At 36.6% G+C, this 24,005-nt stretch overlaps 1 protein-coding gene across 1 annotated transcript in view; it reads right to left on the reverse strand.

Annotated features, from left to right (window-relative positions):
• Nucleotides 1-24,005, reverse strand: part of Epg5 (ectopic P-granules autophagy protein 5) — a 1,526,775-nt gene that overhangs the window by 1,270,517 nt on the left and 232,253 nt on the right. The window contains exons 9-10 of the mRNA XM_090380318.1: nt 15,674-15,791; nt 2,886-3,042 (exon numbers count right to left, since the gene is read on the reverse strand). Coding sequence (XP_090236444.1) covers nt 2,886-3,042; nt 15,674-15,791 — 275 coding nt within the window. The remainder of the gene's footprint in view (nt 1-2,885; nt 3,043-15,673; nt 15,792-24,005) is intronic.

Consider the following 24,005-nt stretch of genomic DNA (forward strand, 5'->3'; position numbering starts at 1 on the left):
TTTGTTTTCCATTTAAAATGATAAACTGAAGCAAATTAAGGGCTCTGATAACATTTCAGCCATAATTGTCGTGTTTACCAAAACTGTTGTATAAATTGCAAATGTTCATTTTGGAATATTTTGAGAGCACCTGTCAAATATTACTTAGCTTTGCCTAAACTATTAATAAATATCTTTCTATTAAATATTTCTATTTGTGATGCTAGTCATTAATGTAATATAGCATCACGAAAAAGGGTTCGAAATCTGAAATTCCTAGGTGATGTACTTTCTTTGAACACCAGTGTATATATAATAATTTTATTCTTTATATAGATGTACTAAATAAACATCAATTACAGATCACCACAAAATTAAAAAGATACCATACAATGGATACTGTATATCTTTTCATAATGAAATACAGTTGTGCCCCCTTATCCGCTGATTCGGTATCCACTGATTCAATTACCCACGGTTAACCACGGGAAAAAAAACTTAACACTTACTACTCATGTGTCCAATACAAATGCTTCCCTTTATTTTTTATGATGTCGATTTTAAATCGAATAGCTTCCCTTTATTTTTTACAATGTCACGCATGGTTTGTTTTCCAACAGTATAATGGTTCTTTAGAGATTTAAAGGATGCAACGTTTTCAAACTTTTGAATAATTTCAGGTTTTTGCTTAATTTGAAAGCACAACTCTTGCATTTGCCTATCATTTTCACGATTTCTGAACAAAAAATATATAAGTAATTTAAAAAAAAAAAAAAAAAATTCCGACATCCCTGACATAAATAATGAAACAAAATTTGTCCTTTTGCGGTGCAACAGAACACAACAATCAACGCGACGCACTAAATCAAACTAAACATTTGGTCTCTCTTTTTTGTTTTCAGTGGTAGCTGTGAAGACAGCGGGTGTTGCAAGATAACAGGTACACTAATCTCCAGATGACAACTTATCACGCTGTTTCTTGTTGATTTTATTTACGACTTGCAAAATATCTGTTTATACCTATTCTAGTATTACTTGAATTTTATTTTTATTTTTATTTTTTTAATTTAGAGTCTTGAAGTGTCCCAGTTAATCTGCTTCCCGGTTAATCCAATACCGGTAAATCGAGAGTCTCTGTACTTTATTATTACCGGATTTAATGTGGGTAATGTCTTACTTTATTATACGTATGTATGTTCAAGAAAATCACGTTATATGTGGGGTCATCAGGTGTTCGCTTATATCCACGGTTTCAGCCATCCACGGCAGGTCTTGGAATGTATCCCCCCCCATGGATACGGGGTCTTACTGTAAATACATAATTTTTTTTTAAATAATAATTTTTTTTTAAATAATAATGCCACATAATTTGGGTTTAAGTAACTTAAACCCAAATTATGTGGCACCCCTGGAATGTTGTTGTGACACCCCAGTATATATAATATGCTGGATACTTCTTCAGTACAATCTGTTCATGTATAATTAAACATGAACAGATTGTACTGCAGTTATTAATAGTTAGGATATAATATATCTCCTTGACATACTGTTTGGAAGTGGGTGGTAAAATTAGTGTGCCAAAAGTTAGAATTATATTCCAAGTGGGAATAAGTTCACCACCTGTTTTGATCATTATTCATTTAGCAATAATAACCTGTGTTCCTGCAACCCTTGGGCCGGTTTGTCTTCTAAAAAAGTCATCAGTTACATCACGTGGTGTAACTTTTACAGATATAGTGCCAAAGGCTGAGACTTTAAGAAAATGATTCACAGTTTCAATGAGTAAGTCACTGAATCTAAGTCTTTTAAATCAAATAGCTTCCAATGTTTTCACCAATTTGGGTGAAAATGCCACACACTTTGCCCTCTTTTATTATGAAGCATTTCTTCTTCATAATAAAAGAGGGCAAAGTACTCACAGACTTTTTTTGACAGTGAGTGAAAAAGCAAGGAATGATGGGCATTCCTGTTGCGATATTCTCCTGTCATCAAGTATTTGGCTCATCTGAAATGTGTTCCTCATCTGCCCTACAGCCCTGCCCTTGGATTCTGTGTGGGAATAAGTTTGTGTGTGTGCATGTGTTTTATTTCCAAAGTTAAAGAAGGAGCTGAAAGGAAAACATTTCCGTTCATCAGAAGAAGCTGTAAAGACATCAAAGGTGATTCTCAAACATATGTCAAAAAATGGCTTCCACCATGTTTTTTGAAGAATGGCAGAAACATTGAAGTAAGTGCATTTCATCAAATGAGCATTACTTTGAAAAGGACCATCAAATATGGATGATTAATAAACAAATGTTGGGGGGGGGGAGGATGAGCCATCTATATTGAACAGCCCTCAGATATGCATATGTGCACATTTAAAGTTTTGTTTTATATGTTTCTTCCATTTTTCAACTTTATATCTTTTTTTATCTATAATTGTTTTGTTTTTTTTACTTTTCAGCAGAATTAATTATTTTTTTCTGAAAATTACAAGGTGGAAAACAACTTTTTAAAATATTGTTAATTAAAAACTAATTACTAAAACAAACAAGTATTGTATGTTTTACCAAAAATTAAAAAACTTTACACCTTTTTCTAAGGTGAAACACCACCATATTTGTAGCAATCATGGGTACCACAACTGCAGGGTTAAAATAATGTTGTGGTCAGCAAGATTTAAACTACAAAATAGAACTGTAAGCATCTTATAAAGAGAGAAATATAATTTTTTTTCATGGATTATTAAAGATAAATGCAATCACTAATATGAGTGCCAGCCAGATTACTTTCTTAATATATCCAAATTTTAAAATGTTGATTTTTTTTCTTATAATATGTGCCAGATTTTAAAGAATGCCTTATTGTAAAGTGCTAACTTTTACACAAGTTTACTTATCTGAAAGAAATAAAATAACACTTACCTTATTAGAGTTCCTATTTGTGCTGTCAAACTGAAATATTTTGAATGATGGTATGTTTTTATGCCCTCAAAAAGAACATCAACTAGATAAGTACAAAAGCCAAATAATTTCTGCATTCCTTGTTGTGTCGTTCGTTTAACATCATATATATTAGTGCCTAACATAAAAAATACAAAAAAAATGGTGATTTTTCTAATATGTATATTTTTGATTTAGCAGTATTTTTGTATGCAAACAATCATAAATTTAATATTTATACAATTCCAACAAAAACCCGTGATTCTCATGGAATATAATAAATCGATTTTATTATCTCATGCACAGGTCAGAATTTGTTCTCAATTATTATCTCATGCACAGGTCATCCACAAGTCAGAATTTGTTCTCAATATCACTCTTTTATTATCTGCAAGTAGCAATTAACGGAAACCAAAACACAATCCTAATATTAAATTTAAAATAGTACCCACGAAGGAAATCAAGGTATTAAGAAGTTCAACTTCAAATCACAGCTGAGAAGTGAAAAACAAGAAGTATTTAAAAAAAAAAAAAAAAAACTTCCCATTTCACCCATCCATTTGCTCCATAAGTTTGCTAAGTTCCTTGAATTTATTTCAGCTATCAACTTCCACAACAGTACATGGAAGTCTGTTCAGAAATCAACCACACGCATGTCCATTGATTACCATTCTCTGTTTTCTCCCACCTTTTATCCACAGCAAAAACTTTCCCTTAATACCATACTGCGCAAATTTATACAACAGTATCAAAAGCTTCCCTAAAATCCAAGTATATGATATCGAAATTACTTTTTTACATCCAGTTCCTTTGCAACCATACTGTAGTATCCAATCGAATTGGCCAGGCAAGATTTTCCTTTAAAAAATGCACGCTGTGTCTGAACTATAACCGCAGTCTTGTCTAGATGATCCTGCATTGTTTCTTTAACCAGTGACTCCATTACTTCCCTCGGAGAAAAGTTAAACTAAACAAACTTTTCTAAGGTGTAACACCACCATATTTGTATAGCAATAATGGGTACCACAACTACAGGGTTAAAATAATGTTGTGTGTAAGAACATTATTTTAACCCTGCAATATAGAACTGTAAGCATCTTATAAAAAGAGAAATATAATTCCTTTTGCATGGATTATTAAAGACAAATGTGATCACTGATATGAGTGCCAGCCAGATTACTTTCTTAATATATCCACATTTTAAAACATTGATTATTTTTTTTCTGATAATATGTGCCAGATTTTAAAGAATGCTTTATTGTAAAGTTTCTTACCAAGAAAGGCTTAAGTTCTGCAAATTGCAGCTCCTGGAGTAGACAACTGCAAGTGATCTGATTGAGGTGTATAAGGCCTTGAATGGGTTCAGCAAGCTGAATGCTGATGGGATTCTTGCTCAGATTAAGAACCTGAGAAAGCACAGTTTCAAATTGAGGAAAGTCAGTTGTAGAATAGATGTGTAGAAGTTTGCCTTTAGCCAGCAGGTAGTTGATTGGTGGAACAGACTTCCATCTTTTGTTGTGGAAGTTGAAGCCTAAATAAATTTAAGGCTGAGCTGGACAGGCAATTTGAAATGAATGGAAGGGTGAAATGCGAGGGTTTTTTTTTTTTTTTTTTTTTTTTTTTGGCTGATGCTGCATAAGCTTGCTTTCTTGCATCGTATGCCTCTACTAATGCTAACAGGTCTGAAATTACTTTCTGATTCCTCCTTTGTGAATTGGGGATACATTCGCACTGCTCCAGATCATCCTTGGATTCAGTGGAGGTCCACTGAATCCAAGGATGATCTCAAAATTATGGCTAAGGGTTTGCTTACTTCCTTTGATGTCTCAGTTAATATAACTGGATAGATTCCATCCTTTGTCCATAGATGGGGAACATAAAGCAGTATATCACCAGTCGGTCGACATTGATAGAATCCATACTGGAGATCACTGATCACACAGTAGGTTTCTAGATAGTTAAGGGTTGACTATTAATGGATTTCTCCATTAGTTTAGAAAGGGTAGAAGTACAATGGGACAATAATTGAATGGGAGGGATTTGTCACCTTCTTTTAGTAACTGGCTGAATATGAGAAAATTTCCAAACTGAAGGGAAAACACCAGAGGAATAAAAAGGTCTAAAAAGACAACACAGAACATAAGTATTTCAAGAGCACGGGTATTGAGAACAAGTGATACCATCAGGACCTGGTGCTTTCTCGGCCTCAAGATTGTTCAAAATTCTTCTGACATCCTTTTGATGGAAGACCAAATGAGGCATTTAGCAGAGTAAATTGGGAATGGTAGGAGGCAGTTTAAATATCCATAAACAAGAAATGTATTGATGATTTAGAAGAAATGTAGAATGCTAGCAGGTCAACTACATCTTTAGCTGAGGTGGCAAGGACCCATTCAGTTTTGAAAGAGGTGGAAATAGAGATGGGCAAAAGTTGCAATCGTTGCTTTTGGCAAGAGACCAGAATGCTCGAATACCATTTGGATAAATAACAAATTTTTTATTCTTAACTGTTCAAAATCTAGATTAGACTGATTAATAATTGTTTCATGATTTCTGCAGGCTTTGGTGTAGGCAGAAAATTAACCTGGAAATTTGGAAGTAAGCCTATTCTGATACGAAACATTCTTATCTTGAACAGCCTTAGCACATTTATGGGAAAACAAATTTTTAGATAAAGGATTTCATCCCTACAAGGATAATTTCACTGACTCGATCTGTGTAAATATTGACATCAGAAGGCTTAAAACAGTTATCCAACCAAAGAAAAGCAGAATAGAAACCACACACAGTTCATCATTTTGCATTTGTGTAATGCCAAACAATGAGGTTGAGAACAGCCACGAGAGAAAGGCTCCATTGGAGAAGATATCATCACCAAGATGTGATTGATCCATGCGAGTGACGTTTTTAAAGTTCCATCTAATAGAGAAGTATTTCTTAAATTTTTGCCATTTTATTAACTTAATTGCCTTATTAATTTATTTTCTAGAAGTAGCTTTTTATATTCCTAGTTAAGATACTTAGTTTATTTTCAATTTAGATAGAGATTTTGTAGGTTATTACTTAGTATCGGTAAAACTTGTACCGTTTGAAACTTGCCACCATTGTTGTAATATATTAGATCGTCATGGAATAGTGTAACATATATATCTCGAACTTGATAGCGTAATGTATAACGTAAAATTAGATAGCGTAATACGTAACACTGTATTAGGAATCTGTTAACTTAGTATGGTACTGCCAATTAATCAATTAAATTTATAAATCTTATTAAATTTGATTGTTGATTAAATTGTATTTAAACGGAAATCATGCCCCAGACTAGAGCAGCAGAGTACAAACAACATGCACAAAGTAACGAAAGTATGTGGTTCGGGGGAGAACCAAAGGGGGCAATTCTCCAATGTATCACAGTCTAAAAAAAAATGTGCAAAATGTGACATGTTTGCAGACATTTCTGGAACAGGACATTATCCAGCCATTGAGAATGTCTGTGTGTGCTAGGCAAAGAGAATGTGAAAGAATTAGGCACCAATTCAGCGTTCTGATGGATGGACATTATGAGAGTTAAGAGTCAGCTAGATGCCCTCGAAGGAATTAAAATGGGGGCCCTATCAAGCTCTCAGCTGCTCAGCTCAATGCCAGAGCTCACTCTTGTGCACCAGGCAACAGAGTGGCAATCTTCAGGGGAGAATCCGCTGGTCCCACAGGAGTTGGTTATTGTCGGTGACTCGATTGTCAGGGAAAAGGGAAAAATACTGTGCAAAAAGGATAGGTGGAATAGGACCAGGGTATGTCTGCCAGGAGCAAAAGTTGATGACATTTTAGAACAGATATCTTTTAAGGGCACTAAATGTGATATCGCTGGCACGTTGGCACTAATGACATTAAGTGTAGGAGATCTGTGGATTTACTTGACAAGTACAGGTCAATGTTGAAAATAAGTTGCATGTTTGGATTAATTTTGAAAGTGTCTGCAATCCTGCCCAGACACGATGAGAGGGAGTATATGATGAGAGCCTTGTCAATCAATTCAGATTGTGCAACAGTCATGTGGCAGAATTTTTCTCAGTGTGCTCTGTGCTTGTTAACAGGAGAGATTGGTTCTACAGGGAGGAGATACACTTAAATAAAATGCAAGAATATTTGCTGATGCTATCAAGACAATGTTAGGTGGGTTGGAAAACTTCTAGCTTGGGGAGATTCACAGACTAGTAGATTAACAGTAGCTGCCGGCATAGGTAAAAATGATTCTTGTATTTCTTCTATTGGAATGAGCAGCAGTCCAGAAAACAAGTTGCTGGGGGATTTCAGGAACTGGTGGGAGTCATGAAAGTAAATACATGGGCTCTTTTAGAGTAACTAAGGTAAGAACAGGTGCATGTATACTTGCATGTACATGCAATGCTAGCAGCATAGTAAATAAATTCCATGAATTTGAAGTGATGGTAAAGACATCGAATGCTGATATTGTTTTGATATCAGAGACGTGGTGTCACACAGATATAAGGAATGCTGAACTGGAATTTGGGGAGTACAATGTATACAGAAAGGATAGACAGGATAGGAAGGGAGGAGGGGTTATGCTGTTAGTTAAGGAACACAAAATCTAAGAAAGTGCATCCAATTCATATGGGTGGGCAGTGCAATGTCAAGTCAGTTTGGTGCGACATAAGCACAGGGAAAGCAAAAATGAGGGTAGGAGTTTGTTATAGGCCTAATAGATGAGTACAGTGAGTAATTATACAGAGAAATAGAGTGGGCCAGTAAATCAGAATGTCTTATAATGGGGGATTTTAACTTCCCAGATATTGACTGGACTTGTGGGTTAGTCACTTGCATGCTAGCAAGGCTTTTGTGGATTTATTGGTTGATTGTTTTCTACATCAACATGTTAGATAGGTAACCAAAGGGAGTAAAATTCTTGATCTGATTATCAGCAGTGGTTATTCATGCATTAAGAATTTACAGATAAATGAATCACTAGGTGGCAGTGATCACAGTGTACTGTTGTGGGATTTACTTAAAGATGTAACTACGATCAGGGGGAAAACAAAGGGTTTTTGCTTTTGTAAAAGTGACTACAGTGGTCTCAAGAGATTTTTTAGAGTATTTGGACCATAGGCAAAATATTTTTCGAGGTCCCTTTTCACCCTACTTTAATAATAAAAATAAATTATTCACTATAATCCAAATAGGATTACAGTCAATATAAAAAGGTAAAGCAAGTAAATCTGCATATGTTTATAAGGATAAAAATTAAGAATTTAATACACAACATATATACCAAACATTTATTTTTTTTGGCATCAAAATCAGGTTCAAGTATAAAGATAAATATCATGATAGTATTTTTTTTTTTGTAAATTTTTAAGGAATACAAGCAATCATGCTCACTACTGGATGGATATCACTGATTTTGACTGTGTTCATTGCCATTTACAGTACCCTAAAAGTACAGGCCCTAGTTACATGCCGAGTTTGCCTAGGCCTAAGATGCCTGGCATACCTGCTCCCAAGTAGCAAGCCCAACTTTTCACACCTAAGAATGCCTGTGACAGCCTCAGAGAACCAAAAGTTGGCAGATCTCAGACGTGGTCCTTTTTTTTTTTTTTTTTTTTTTTTTTTAATATCACATGAGGTTTTATAGGTATTTCTGAATTTTAAATGGCATAAGTCTATCTATAGCCTGTTCTTGAGTAGAGTTCAATAAAAGATTTATTCAAGCTCTTATTTTAACAGCATCAAATTTTTGGAATTCGGCATGAATTTCAATCTTCTATCTCATGCGTTTTCACATTGGGATCCTTCGATCCTGTAAGTTTTTGGCAGACTATTTTGTTGCTTTTGGCCCTGGAAAAGTAACTTTTCTTTCCAGGTTACTGGTCCTATCACCGAGAGGCAGATGCAGTGCCACAAGGGTAACCAAGCAGCCGAGTTAGTTAGGTTATTAGTATTAACAAGTTACATAGCACAGCTCTCTTGAAGTGCAAGAGAGCTATGCTATGTAACTAAATAATGAAAACTGTATTTAAAACTAAAAAGAATCTAATTGCTTTCCACACACTACAGAGATTGCTTTGAATCACTTGGTCACACTAATAATTGCTTGACACCAGAGGCAGAAGATAAACACTTACTGGACTGTACTTGTTAACAGGAGAGATTGCTTCTACAGGGATGGGATACACTTAAATAGAAAGGGTGCAAGAATATTTGCTGATGCTATCGAGGCAGTGTTAGGGGGGTCGGAAAACTGCTAGCTTGGGGGGAGACAAAGACCAATAGATTGACAGTAGCCACTGGCAGAGGTGAAAGAGATTCTTGCACTGCTTCTATTAGAATGAGCAGAAGCCTGAAAAACAAGATGCATGGTATTTCAGAGACTGCTGGGAGCCATTGCGGTACAAGTAAACACAAGGGTTGTGTTAGGGTAGCTAAGAATAGAAACAGGTGCAGGTATACTTGCGTGTACACCAATGCTAGGAGTTTAGTAAATAAATTTGATGAATTTGAGGTATTGCTCAAAACATCAAAGGCAGATATTGTTGGGATATCAGAGACGTGGTGTCACACAGATATAAAGGATGCAGAACTGCAATTTGGGGAGTACAACGTCTACAGAAAGGATAGACAGGATAGGAAGGGGGGAGGGGTTATGCTATTAGTTAAGAAACACATAAAAACCAAGGAAGTGAAGCCAGTCGACATCGCTGGACAGTGCAGTGTTGAGTCAGTTTGGTGTGACATAGGCCTAATGACTCTGATGAGTATAATAAGGAACCGTACAGGGAAATAGAGTGGGCCAGTAAATCAGAGAGTCTTATAATGGGAGATTTTAATTTCCCAGATATTGACTGGAATTTGGGGGCTGGTTACTCACACACTAGCAGGGCTTTTGTGGATTTATTGGATGATTGTTTTCTACATCAGCATGTTCGGGAGGCAACTAGAGGGAGTAATACTCTTGATTTGATTATCAGCAGTGATTCTTCATGCATTAAGAATCTGCAGATAAATGAACCACTAGGTGGCAGTGATCACAGTGTGCTGAAGTGGGATTTACTGAAAGAGGTAACTACCATTAGGGGTAAAGGGAAGGGTTATTGCTTCCGTAAAGGCGACTACGATGGACTGAGACAGTATTTAAATTCTATACAGTGGGACCAACTGATGATGTTACCAACAGCAAATTCAAAATGGGAAGCATTCAAAGAACTTATCTTGGAAGCTACTAGGCTTTACATACCAACTAAGAAATATTGTTCAAGGTTTAGGCCAAAATGGATGTCAGATGAACTAATGAGGCATATGGCAGAGAAGAAAAATGCATGGGATACTTACAAATTAACACATGACACAGAAGCCTATGATAGATACACGTTGATATGCAACCAAGTTACAAAGGAGGTTAGGCAGGCGAAGGCAGATTACGAGAAATCCTTGGCAAGGGATGCAAAGAAAAACAGCAAAGAGTTCTTTACTTATATAAACTCTAGAAGGAAGGGGATGAATCAGATTGGTCCACTTGATATTGATGGGTCAAGTGTTGATGATCCTGCTCAGGTAGCTAACAAACTAAATGAATATTTTGCATCGACATTCACACATGAGGAGTTATTCAGCGAGGGGAATGCCAGAGGTGTATTCAACTCTAGCAGTAAGCTACAGAATCTTGAAATAACTGGGAGTAAAGTGGAGGAGAAACTGTTGAAGATAAACACAAGAAAGGCACCCGGGGTGGATGGGATCTATCCAGTTATATTAAAGGAGGCAGCAAAGGAAGTAAGCAAACCCTTAGCCATAGTTATGAGAGCTTCCTTGGACTCAGGGGAGGTACCCATGGACTGGAAATGTGCAAATGTGACCCCAATTCACAAAGGAGGATCAAAGGCTGAAACAAGTAATTATAGACCTGTGAGCTTAACTTCTGTTCCAGGAAAATTAATGGAGGCACTGGTTAAAGAAGCACTGCAGGATCATTTAGACAAGACTTCAGTTATAGCTCAGACACAGCATGGTTTTGTTAAGGGGAAGTCTTGCCTGACCAACTTGATTGGATACTATGATGCAGTCACAAAAGAGCTGGATGCAGGGAATAACTTTGATATTATATACTTGGATCTTAGAAAGGCTTTTGATACTGTTGCACATGGAAGACTGCTACACAAATTGGAGCAGCGTGACATTGGAGGCAAATTGCTGCTATGGATAAAGGGGTGGTTGAGGGGGAGAAGACAGAGAGTGGTAATCAATGGACACTGCTCATCGTGGACTGATGTTATTAGTGGAGTCCCTCAGGGCTCAGTGTTGGGTCCATTGTTGTTTTCTGTATTTATAAATGATATTGATGATGGTATATCAAGCTTAATGTCCAAGTTTGCAGATGATACAAAGGTTGGCAGGGTTGTCAAGGACACTACTGATACTATGCTGCTGCAACAGGATCTGGAAAGGTTGAGCAGATGGGCTGAGAGGTGGCAAATGAAGTTTAACATTGACAAATGTAAAGTACTACACATGGGAAACAGCAACCCCAGAGCAACGTATCAACTCTGTGGTACTACACTGACAGTGGTAGAGAATGAAAGGGACTTGGGGGTGATTGTGCAGGCAGATATGAAGTTCTCTGAGCAGTGCAGACGGGCTGCAAGAGTAGCTCATGGAGTATTGTCAATGATATACAGGAATTTTTCCAGCAGGGATAAGGAGGTGATATTCCATTGTATAAGGCAATGGTCAGGCCACACCTAGAGTACTGTATACAGGTCTGGAGGCCTCATTTCAAGAAGGATGTAGAGCTCCTGGAACGAGTACAGAGAAGGGCAACAAGATTAGTGAATGGAACAAAGGGGTGCTCTTACGAAGAAAGGCTTAAGTTTTGCAAATTACAGTGTCTGGAGACTAGGCACCAGCGAGATGATCTGATAGAGGTGTATAAAGCCTTGAATGGTTTAAGCATGCTCAATGCTGATGGGATTCTTCCTCTAGCTCAGAAAAATCACCTGAGAGGGCATAAATTCAAATTGAGGAAAGACAGATGTAGGATAGACGTGCGGAAATTTGCCTTTAGCCAGCGGGTGGTTGGTTGGTGGAACAGACTGCCTGCCATCCCTTGTGGTGGAGGTTGATAGCCTAAATAAGTTTAAGGCACAGCTGGACAGGTATTTTGAACGAACAGAGGGGTGAAGTGGAAGTGGGTTTTTTTTTTTTTTTTTTTGGCTGATGCTGCATAAGCTTGCTTTCTTGCATCAAATGCCTCTACTAATGCTAATGCTAAATGGGAGCCTTATTTTATTAGCCATATTATTATTATTATTATTATTATTAGCCATATGCATACATTGTTAGAATACATTTGTGCAAGGAAGCCTGAGGCTTGTGCTGCACCAACCAAAACAAAAAAAATTCCCAAGTTACGCTGAGAAAGAGAGAGAGAGTCAGAGAGAGAGTGAGAGAGTCAGAAGTAGAAAGGAATCACCAAGAAAGAAAATGATAATATCCAGCTCAGGACCCTGAGTGCGCCAAACCCATACTCACCAGATGTGAGAGAACTTTAGCATGAGCAAGGGCACATGATGCAAGAATGCAAGCTTATATAGCATCAGCCAAAAAAAAAAAAAAAAAAAAACCCTTATTTCACCCATCCCCTCGCTCCAAATGTTTGTCAAGTTCTGCCTTGAATCTATTTAAGCTATCAACTTCTACAACGGCAGATGGAAGTTTGTTCCAACAATCAACCACCCGCTGGCTAAAGGCAAACTTCCGCACATCTGTTTTACAACCGTCTTTCCTCAGTTTGAATTTATGCCCTCTCAGGTGATTATTCTGAGCAAAAGGAAGAATCCCATCAGCATTGAGCATGCTCAAACCATTCAAGACTTTATACACCTCAATCAGATCACCTCACAGGTGCCTAGTCTCCACACGCTGTAATTTGCAAAACTTAAGCCTTTCTTCGTAAGAGCAACCATTTGTTCTATTCACTAATCTTGTTGCCCTTCTCTGCACTCATTCCAACCAACAGCTCTACATCCTTCTTGAAATGAGGCCTCCAGAGCTGTATACAATACTCAAGGTGTGGCCTTATACAGGGGAATAATCACCTCCTTATCCCTGCTAGAAAAATTCCTGTATATCATTGACAAGACACCATGAGCTACTCTTGCAGACTATCTGCACTGCTCAGAAAATATCTTCATATCTGTGGAGGCAGATATGAAGTTTTATAAATTCTAAAGTAAGTTGTATCATGCACAATTCCACTGTACATACACCACATTCGTTTTGGAGCAATTGTGCTACTGTTATCTTTGGGAACACCACTGTAGCTCTTACTTTTAGGTTTTGAGTTTTCGGTGCATACTGTGGGGGGGGGGGGTGTACTCTGTAAGAATGGCAGGTTGGTTAGCATACATTTGTAGATAGTGATGCTGGAATAGTGATGACCTTTCCCATTCCTGAAAAAGGTCAATAGTTGCTGAACATTTGTTGACCAGGATGGGGCAGGGCACTCTGTTGAAACAGAATTCTTATCTATTGTTAGGTTGTGCTATAAGGCAATTGCTTGTGTTGCTCTATTCTTATTGTGTGAATTTTTGGCCAGACTTTTCATCATTTTTCTGGCCAATGAAAACACAACTAAAATTTACTGAAATCTCAGCAGTTTGTTCGGGGCTAAAAATAAGTGCACCAGACTTCAATTTTGTGCCATCTGTCACTGAGGGTTACGGTTAGAAAAAAGTTTTAAGACTGAACTGTATGGTTTTGTTTGAAGAAGTTTGACATGTCCAGTCATCATGCTCTCGTTTTTTATGTCATAGATGAGTTTGACTTGTGTGCAGCCATTCTGATTGAGATTTAACTTGCTGTCAGCCAAAGATAAAAATGGAGATAATATTCAAATAAGAAAGGATAAAAATAATTTGCTTTAATAGCAAAATAATTTGCTATTAAAGACAGGATGTTGTAAAAACTTATGAATAAATGATTATGTGGATTCTGGGGACAGTATGTAGTTGACTGGAGTTGGTTATATTATGTAATTATTATTACTATTATGTAATCTACATCAAATTGAGTAATACAATATACCAACATGCAAAGGTAATGCAGAGTACTTAACATTACAAAAATTACTAAAGGGTACAACTGTGAAAATTTTTTTATTTTGCCTTTCAGAATTATCAACTGAGTTATAATTTTTACTTTGCAATTATATAAAAAAAAAGATATTGATAAACACTGATATTGTGATGTTCGCATTCCTCATTTAGCAAAAACTTATACTGGATAAGAGCTGACAAATTAGTCAAATGAAAACTATTTGCATTGATTTCAACTGAAATACATTTTAAAAAAATAAACTACAAGAGTCCCAAAACAAGCTGTACAATGAAGGATGCTCTTTGTGGCAGAAGATTTCCTAGCTGACAATCAGCTGCTTCTGACATTTACTAGTGTGCTAAACATACCTCCAAGCTTTGCCGGAGCCTTCACAGCTTGGAAGAACAGATGTGAAAATTTCATGCAGCTTCTAGAAGACTACGTGGAAAGGTGAGGCAAGTGTCACCCGTATATCTTTCGTACTTTATGAGGAATAAATTTGGAGACCTTATAACAAGAAAGCACCTCGTATATGTAAATAAGTTAAAAATATTTCATCAAAAGGGCTTATATGGTTTTTGTACAAGAGCAGTGGAAATTTTCTGACTCATGAAGTTGGAATGGGTTGCCACTTCTACTCAACCTTTCTCTATCTCATAATGGCTAGTTCCAAATCTGATGCTCTGTGCCATCTCACACACACACACACACACACACACACACACAGCAGTTTTTACAGAGGTATTTCAATTTATGACATGCATCAAAACGTGCAGATCTTGTATGGACTGGTAACTGCATGTTGCTGTTTATAAATTTTATGAGACCTTCATGTTATTTGAAAAATGTATACATTTTTCAAATAACAATAAACAATCACAATAAACAACAAAAAAAAAAAAAAAAAAAATTTAACCCATAACTAGGCGCACAAAGTCTTTGAGATCCCAAACAAATTTCAGTAATGTTTTGCTTTGTGTCTACTTAGTAAAACAGTTGAAACTTTCAACAACTGTTAACAAAAGTGTTTGCTATGATTTCTCCATTGAAATCAGCAAAAAGAAATATTTCAGGATAAAGTCAAACCTAGACTTCAAAAATTACATGCACATGCTGAAAAACATAAATATAAGACTGGTGCTTCATCTTTCAACTTCAATCATCAAAGTGCATGCTCTTAATGCTTCATTGCAGCGTGTCCAGTCTTATGCTCTCTGGCTTCATGTCATGGAAGAGTTTGACTTCTGTGCAGGCATTTGATTGACATTTCACCTGCTGTCAAGCCAAAGGTAATAATGAAGATAATATTCAAATAAGAGGGGATAAAAAAAAACTTATATAAAGTGCTCCAGAGATTATTTTAATTAAAAAAAATAGATTTTTCACAGTTGTGTTTAGAAAAAGTTGAAAATAAAGGTGAAAACAAACAGTTAATTCTGAATAATTCTGAATTATTTTTTTGAAGGTTTTTAAAAGCATACATGTGGGATGACTCTAGCTGCTGCACCAAGAGGAGTAAAAATTCTTCAAGCACCCAGTTATGAGTTATATTTAGAATTAACATTAAAAAAAAATTATTCATTTATCATACAGTAAGTAAATAATACAAATTTTCAACAACATAATCTCTCTCTCTCTCTCTCACAAAATTGTAAAATCCATACCTTCTTTCATATCAATCAGTAATATATGAGAAAAGACAGCAGGAAAAGGTATTTGATTTAGGAGGGCAATAATGTCTTCTTGATGCCAATCAAGGTAGTATGCATATGGGTCATCATTCTGTTAAAAAAAAAAAAAAAAAATTAAGCAGAATTTTTTCAGTTCAGAATTTTTTTTTTTAATTTAAAAATTAACATTGCTATTTTAAACAGTTATCAATGAATTCAGTATACAAATGAGTTCAATACTCTTCTTTCTTGTTCTCAATTTTAAAGGGATATTCTAAACATGACAGTATTGAACACCACACAAATTACCCTAATAAGTTAAAAATAACTTCTTTTTTTTTATTTTGTAATATATAAAAGTTATTCTAACTACTCCAATTATGAAAATGACCACCAATAAATTGCAAAATGAACAACATAAACACAACAATATCCTTATCAATACCAACAAGACAGGAAATGTGACTTAATTTTAAATAGTAAAATAAGATCCACATGTATAGAAAATGAATAACAAAAAACAAAAACAAAAAAAAAACAAACAGTGAAACTTTGCCTCTTTGCAGGTTTGGGGTTTCTAAAAATGTAAACCTAGAATGAATGGAAGAAAGTTTTTCAGTGAGAAAAATTCCACAATGCCAGTGGGACAATGTCTCCTTCATTGACTAAAGCTGTCAAACTAAAATGAAAATTTACAGAGAATAAACTGAATAAAATGATGGTTGCCTAAAGAAGAATAAATGAAAATTCCTGAAAAAGAAGAGAAGAGGAATTTGGCCATCGATGTCCCATTTTTTTTAAGGGAACGCACTGCAGACCAAATTTCATGTTTCAATAACCCCTCAACTCAGAAGAGTTTCAGATGAACAACAGTACCCTGACATTAAGCAAACAGTAAACAGAATATTTATATTCTGTCTGCACATTTTCTATTTCATTTTCACATGGTAATCAAATGCCTTCCTGGCTAGGACTCTAGTTGCTGGTAGCATCATGTCAGGTTACACTCACTCAATTCACACTCTTCTGGACTAAACAGTTACCAAAACACCATATTCACCTGCTGCTGTGGCTTGTAGCATCCTACTGAAAAGGCAGAGTATTGGTGACCGAATTTGTCATCTATTTGTTCATTTCATCGAATTTGTTCAAGGTTTAGGCCTATGTGGATGTCAGATGAACTAATGAGACATATGGCAGAGAAGAAAAATGCATGGGATACATACAAATTAACACGTGACACAAAAGCCTATGATAGATACAAGTTGATCTGTAACCAAGTTACAAAGGAGGTTAGGCAGGCGAAGGCAGATTACGAGAAATCTTTGGCAAGGGATGCAAAGAAAAACAGCAAAGAGTTCTTTACTTATGTAAACTCTAGCAGGAAGGGGATGAATCAGATTGGTCCACTTGATATAGATGGGTCAACTGTTGATGATCCTGCTCAGGTAGCTAACAAACTGAATGAATATTTTGCATCGACATTCACACATGAGGAGTTATTCAGCGAGGGGAATGCCAGAGGTGTATTCAACTCTGGCAGTAAGCTAGAGAATCTTGTAATAACTGAGAGTAAAGTGGAGGAGAAATTGTGGAAGATAAATACAAGAAAGGCACCTGGGGTGGATGGGATCTAACCAGTTATATTAAAGGAGGCAGCAAAGGAAGTAAGCAAACCCTTAGCCATAATTATGAGAGCTTCCTTGGACTCAGGGGAAGTACCCATGGACTGGAGATGTGCAAATGTGACCCCAATTCACAAAGGAGGATCAAAGGGCGACACAAGTAATTATAGACCTGTTAGTTTAACTTCTGTTCCTGGAAAATTAATGGAGGCACTGGTTAAAGAAGCACTGCAGGATCATCTAGACAAGACTTCAGTTATAGCTCAGACACAGCATGGTTTTGTTAAGGGGAAGTCTTGCCTGACCAATTTGATTGGATACTATGATGCAGTCACAAAAGAACTGGATGCAGGGAATAACTTTGATATTATATACTTAGAAAGGCTTTTGATACTGTTGCACATGGAAGACTGCTGCACAAATTGGAGCAGTGTGGCATTGGAGGCAAATTGCTGCTATGGATAAAAGGGTGGTTGAGGGGGAGAAGACAGAGTGGTAATCAATGAACACTGCTCATCGTGGACTAATGTTATTAGTGGAGTCCCTCAGGGTTCAGTATTGGGTCCATTATTGTTTTCTGTATTTATAAATAATACTGATGATGGTATATCAAGCTTAATGTCCAGGTTTGCAGAGTATATCAAGCTTAATGTCCAAGTTTGCAGACGATACGAAGGTTGGCAGGGTTGTCAAGGACACTATGCTACTGCAACAGGATCTGGAAAGGTTGAGCAGATGGGCTGAGAGGTGGCAAATGAAGTTTAACATTGACAAATGTAAAGTACTACATATGGGAAACAGCAACCCCAGAGCAACATATCAACTCTGTGGTACTACACTGACAATGGTAGAGAATGAAAGGGACCTGGGGGGTGGTTGTGCAGGCAGATATGAAGTTTTCTGAGCAGTGCAGACGGGCTGCAAGAGTAGCTCATGGTGTATTGTCGATGATATATAGGCCATTGCCTTGTATAAGGCAATGGTCAGACCACACCTAGAGTACTGTATACAGGTCTGGAGGCCTCATTTCAAGATGTAGAGATGCTGGAACGAGTACAGAGAAGGGCAACAAGATCAGTGAATGGAACAAAGGGGTGCTCTTACGAAGAAAGGCTTAAGTTTTTCAAATTACAGTGTCTGGAGACTAGGCACCGGCGAGGTGATCTGATAGAGGTGTATAAAGCCTTGAATGGTTTGAGCATGCTCAATGCTGATGGGATTCTTCCTCTTACTCAGAATAATCACCTGAGAGGGCATAAATTCAAATTGAGAAAAGACAGATGTAGGATAGACGTGAGGAAATTTGCCTTTAGCCAGCGGGTGGTTGGTTGGTGGAATAGACTTCCATCCCTTGTCGTGGAAGTTGATAGCCTAAATAAGTTTAAGGCTCAGCTGGACAGGTATTTCGAACGAACAGAGGGGTGAAGTGGAAGTGGTTATTTTTTATTTATTTATTTATTTGTGGGTTTTTTTGTTTTTTTTTTTTTGGCTGATGCTGCATAAGCTTGCTTTCTTGCATCAAATGCCTCTACTAATGCTATTCTTTTTCGGGCATTTTCATTTTTTATTATATGACTTTTTTTCCTTATGGGATTTTATCCATCCTATAACAAGTAGTGGTACCAAGTGCATGAGGTGGTTTACTTTTGATCTTGAAACTCTTAGCCAAGGAACTCTGACTATCCTACTGGTTTTCAGGATTATGGCTTTCTAGAGTTCCATGTAAGTGTTCTCAGGGGCCTCTTTATGCTATTATTAAGATCCTTTGGCACAATATCAGTGGTTGTTGACACAATGACTGGGATAATAATTACTTGTTCCATATACTACATTTCTTTGACTTCCTGAATTAGTTCTATGTACTTCCTGATATAGGTTTTCTGGAGGTCACTGGTACTGGGCATTGCTATGTCAATCAGGTATGTAGCTCTTTTCTTCTTGTCGATGAGAGTCATATCTGGTCTGTTATGAAGATTTGTCTTGTCTGTTATTGTGGCACATACCAGTGCAGTTTATGAGTATAGATCACTAGTACAGTCTGGGGATTCATACTTGTAATGCAGTACACTTTCTTTGATCAACTGGTGTTTTTGCAACAGCTTCTAATGTATTATCCTTGTTATGTCTATGAGTGTACTCTGTCTGGGTGATCACCTTACATCCTGCAGTGATGTGCTGGATTGTTTCTGGGGAAAGGCGGCATCCTTGACATGGCTTCTGTCATTCTAAGATCCTTGGTAATGTATTACCCTCAGCTCATGGTGTTGTTAATTACCTGGTCTTGGAGGGCGAGCATGAAACCTGCAGTCTCCCGGAAGACCCTACTTGTGAGCCACAGCTAGAAGCTATTTTATCTGTATAGTCTTGATGGAGGCAGACACTCAGACAACAAACCCAACCCATTCGATAGGCACCACGATACACCAAACTGCAACATTAATTTAAAAATAAATAAATAAAATGTGTGTGTGCATGCGTGTTTATACACCGGGCTTATGCTGCTTTGGTCGGCTGGATTTCCTTCATGTAATCCATGGGTCTTGCATTTGTCTAAGCCAAACTGTATTGGGAAAGTCTTTTGCTGAGTATAAGAAGGTTCGGCTTGAGGGATTCCAGGTATACCTCGATCCTTTAATTAGGTCTTATGTTCGTTGTTGATGTTTTCTTTCTTTAGGAATTCTTAGCACATTTATTGGAAAAGAAATGTTTAGATGAGATTTTAAGGTGGAATAAAGGATTTCATCCCTACACTGACTCGATCAGAGCAAACACTAACATCAGAAGGCTTAAAACAGTAATCCAACCACGATTTTCCTTGGTGGCTTAAAGAAATGAATTTGGAAAATAGAAATCACGCAGATCATTCATTTTGCATTCCGAAATGCCAAACAACATTCATTTTGCATTCCAAAATGCCAAACAACACGCGATTGAGAATGCCGATGAGAGAGAGGCTCCATTGGAGAAGAGACCATCACCTGGACTATGTACATGGAGGGGTTGTTTGTGAGAAAAAGATCAAGAGTGTTGGCTGTGTGGTTAGCAATTTGGTATTCTGATAAGTAAATGAACAATTTGTGAGAGGTCATAGGTCATTAGTAACTGCAAAAGCCTCAGCATCTCAACCAGCTGGGTCCTTCTGAGTATAAAACTGAAACCAGCTGGAGTTTTGAATATTAAAATCCACTAAGGAAAATTACCACACTATTAGTAAAATTTGACTGCAGAAAGTAAAGTTTCAAAGAAAGGAATTTGAAGAGTTATGATTGATTAGTGGATTTGGGAGAACAATAGAGGCAACAACTGAATTTTATAGAATGGGATAAAGAAATTTTAAGCCAGGGAAGATTGAAAAGAGGAGATTCCAAATAACTAAAACTCTGACAAGGGAATATCAGAGTGGACATATGCACAAGTACCACTTTTGAAGTGAAAGGAATCATACAGCAAATAATTAAGACTGAAATTAAATGATCAACGGCGGAATCAACCAATAATTAGAATTCTGATAGAAAAAGTAAGCGGGACTTGCCAGTATGTAAGTGGAAATGGACATCACTTTTTTTTTTATGGCATACAAACACAGCAAGAATATACACAGCTCCTTGATATAACGTGCCCTCGACTGGTAACCCGAATTTAGCTATTGGGACTATAATATTCTTTTTCTAAATCAAAAAGAAAAGATTATGCAAATCAATTCTCTTAACTTCTCCAGCAATTGTCTCAGTATAAAAATTGCCTCAATAATGCACCTTCCTATTATAAAACCGAACTGGGCTTCTGAGATTTCTGATTGCGGCCTTAACCATTGCTCCATAAATCCTCTCGCACGGCCTCATTGTATGGCACAAACTTATTTTCTTGGTATAGTTAGACGACCCTGGACATCCTCCCCCTTTTTATTATTATAAATAGGAACCACTATACTCTTTCTGCATTCGTTAGGCATTCTTCTTGTACTCAATTATGGTATTATGTGAAACAGCCTCATTCAACTGTTAAAGCAATTTCTTTTTTCTCCTACTATCCATACTTCACCAGATATACCATCAGGACCTACAGCTTTTCCTTTCTTTGTCTTTGCCATTGCTCATATTTGGTACTACCTCAATGATTGGTTATCTGCTCTCTTCTAATTCTACAAAATCTGGAAATAATTTTCCACCTGTTGTTTATTCCGCCCTTTTCACCAAGTTCTTTGTTTCTCATCCTTAATGCACCGAATACGTTTCAGATCTCTATTTTAATTCTCTCTGACATCTTTGCTAGTTTATATATCTGCTTTGCCTCCTCCTAATATGTTAACTTTTGATACAGGTCACCATATGGTTTATGCTTCACTTCACTCATTGATTTCTTTGCTTTCTTCTTGACTGTCCTATACCTCTCCAAATCCTCTGCCTCCCCTGGTCTTTGCCTATCTTTAAAATATCATCTGTTCTCACTAATCCACTATTTCATCCCCTCAAACCACCACACCAAGTCTCTCTGTATATCTTTGCTGTTTGGACTCCTCTACCATTTCTTTAGCCATTAATTTTATGCATTCAGCAATTTGTATCCATGTTTCATTATTTTCACCTTCATTACACTCCTAATATGCTTTTAACGTCTTCTGACTGAAAAACATCATTCTTTCCTCCACCAGTTTCTACTATTTAATCCTTATGCAGGCCTTCACCTCTTTCTCTATGCTTTCTAGCTCTACAGGTAAGAAGGCTCGGCGAAAAAGGTAATGTACACATCCATTACAAGTAGTCTGCATTGTTAAGCTCTCTTCTGGAACCACTTTACAGTACTTGCAATCTAAGTATGTAAATCTCTTCTCATCAACGTTCAGTAATCCAATTGTGCTGCATTTAACCAACTCTTGAATGTTATCAAGTGTTTCTATTTCAGCAAGGACTTGGAATCAATGGAATCTTCCCTGTCATTAAAGTCTCCCCTAAAATCACTTTATAATTCTTGCAGCTACCCAAGTCTTCTCCTCAACATTCAGTAATCTATGTGTTGTAGATATATTACTGCAGCACATTACCATTTTAACTTACTCTTGAATGTTATCAGGTGTGGTTTGATAAGATTTGAGAGTAAATTAAAAGCTTCTAATTGGCCTAGGAAACAAAACATTTTTTCGTACTGTTTCATGGTGGACTCCTCAACTAACACAGAAAAGGAAAGAGGTTAAGATTGCTGGTAAAATGTTTTAGAGATCCACAAGTAATGATTTGATCTGATTTTTAATGGTGCATAGGCAGCTTAGGCCATAACCAATAACCTACAATACATTACATGAAAAATATACAGAAGTGAAAAGTCAAAACATCCATGTATAAAAATATATAGATCAATAAAAATTCACATAAAATGTATGAAGCAGTAAACAAGTCTAAAAATAAATAAGAGATTGTCTTAAAACAAGTAAACCGCTAGTATATATATATATTAACTAATTCATACATGTTTATACAAATTAAAAATTGAAGAATTTCAGATGTGTTGACTTTGTTAGATTAAATCTGACAGTAAGGCTCAGTCTGACAATTACAATAAATAAAACATAGATGAAATGCATCAATAAAATTTGGACAGTCAATAAACATGTGTTTGACGGTGTCACAGTACTCGTGCATCCATCCATTCATTTAAAACAGTCACATTACACATGCATCCATCCATTCCTCAGTAGAAATGGATGGATAAGATGCTTGTTGAGCTGAGCTAGAACACACTCTCTCTCTCTCTCTCTCTCTCTCTCTCTCTCTCTCTCTCTCTCTCTCTCTCTCTCTCTCTCTCTCTCGTCCTGCACAGACTCGACTGCCACTGATAATTATGGGTTTAATCTAGTATAATTTGTTTGCAGCCTGCACATACCATAATTGTTTCCATTGGGGGTGACATTCTTTTGACTTAATTGCCAATGATCTGTACAGGGAACTAATGGGTGTAGAATGGTGATGCAAAGATTCATGCAGTTCAGAAAGGAATACATAGGGCTAAATGACAGTAAACGAAGGGAACAATGGAAAGATTTGGTTGAAACCCATTTGGATCCATGGGGTTTACCTTACAAATTTGTCTCCCAACAGCTTAAATTAGAAAATAAATAACAGAGAGTGATGGTGGTGCTGCTGTAGCTCTTGGGTGGAAAGGAAATTTGCAAGTTATTAGGGGTGTTATTCCCACAAGATGAATGGGATAGTGAGATTCAAAAATGGAATAAAAGAAAACAGAAGGTATTAAAACAATGAATATTAAGATATTTTTTAAGAATTTTAATCAGAAGGATTAAAGAAAACAAAGAATAGTAAATTTCCAGGATATGATCAAATAGAGATGTTGGAATACTAGCGCTATTCTACCATTAGTTTTTTTAATTGTTGAACTTTCTAATTGTTAATAAACTGTTAAAAAATTGATTTTTTTCTTAAATATAATTTTGTTGCTTGTCACTATTAAAATCAATATGTACATGATATTATAATATTATTCACTAATCTATCTGATTCATTCACCTTTAGGTAAAAAACGTTTGCTTTATTGTGGAGAATATAAATTAGAATTTATCTGCACCTGTAGTGGTTTACAGTTAACCAGAAGCAAGTTTAGTGTTAAAGCCATACATTGTTAAGACGATACACATGAAAGTGAAGGCATGCTTCATTCGTAGACAGAGAGAGAGAGAGAGAGAGCACTAG

The sequence above is a fragment of the Mastigoproctus giganteus genome, chromosome 8 (genome assembly GCF_048544385.1).
Source record: "Mastigoproctus giganteus isolate SK-2022 chromosome 8, ASM4854438v1, whole genome shotgun sequence".
In the NCBI taxonomy this organism is placed as follows: Eukaryota; Metazoa; Arthropoda; class Arachnida; order Uropygi; family Thelyphonidae; genus Mastigoproctus; species Mastigoproctus giganteus.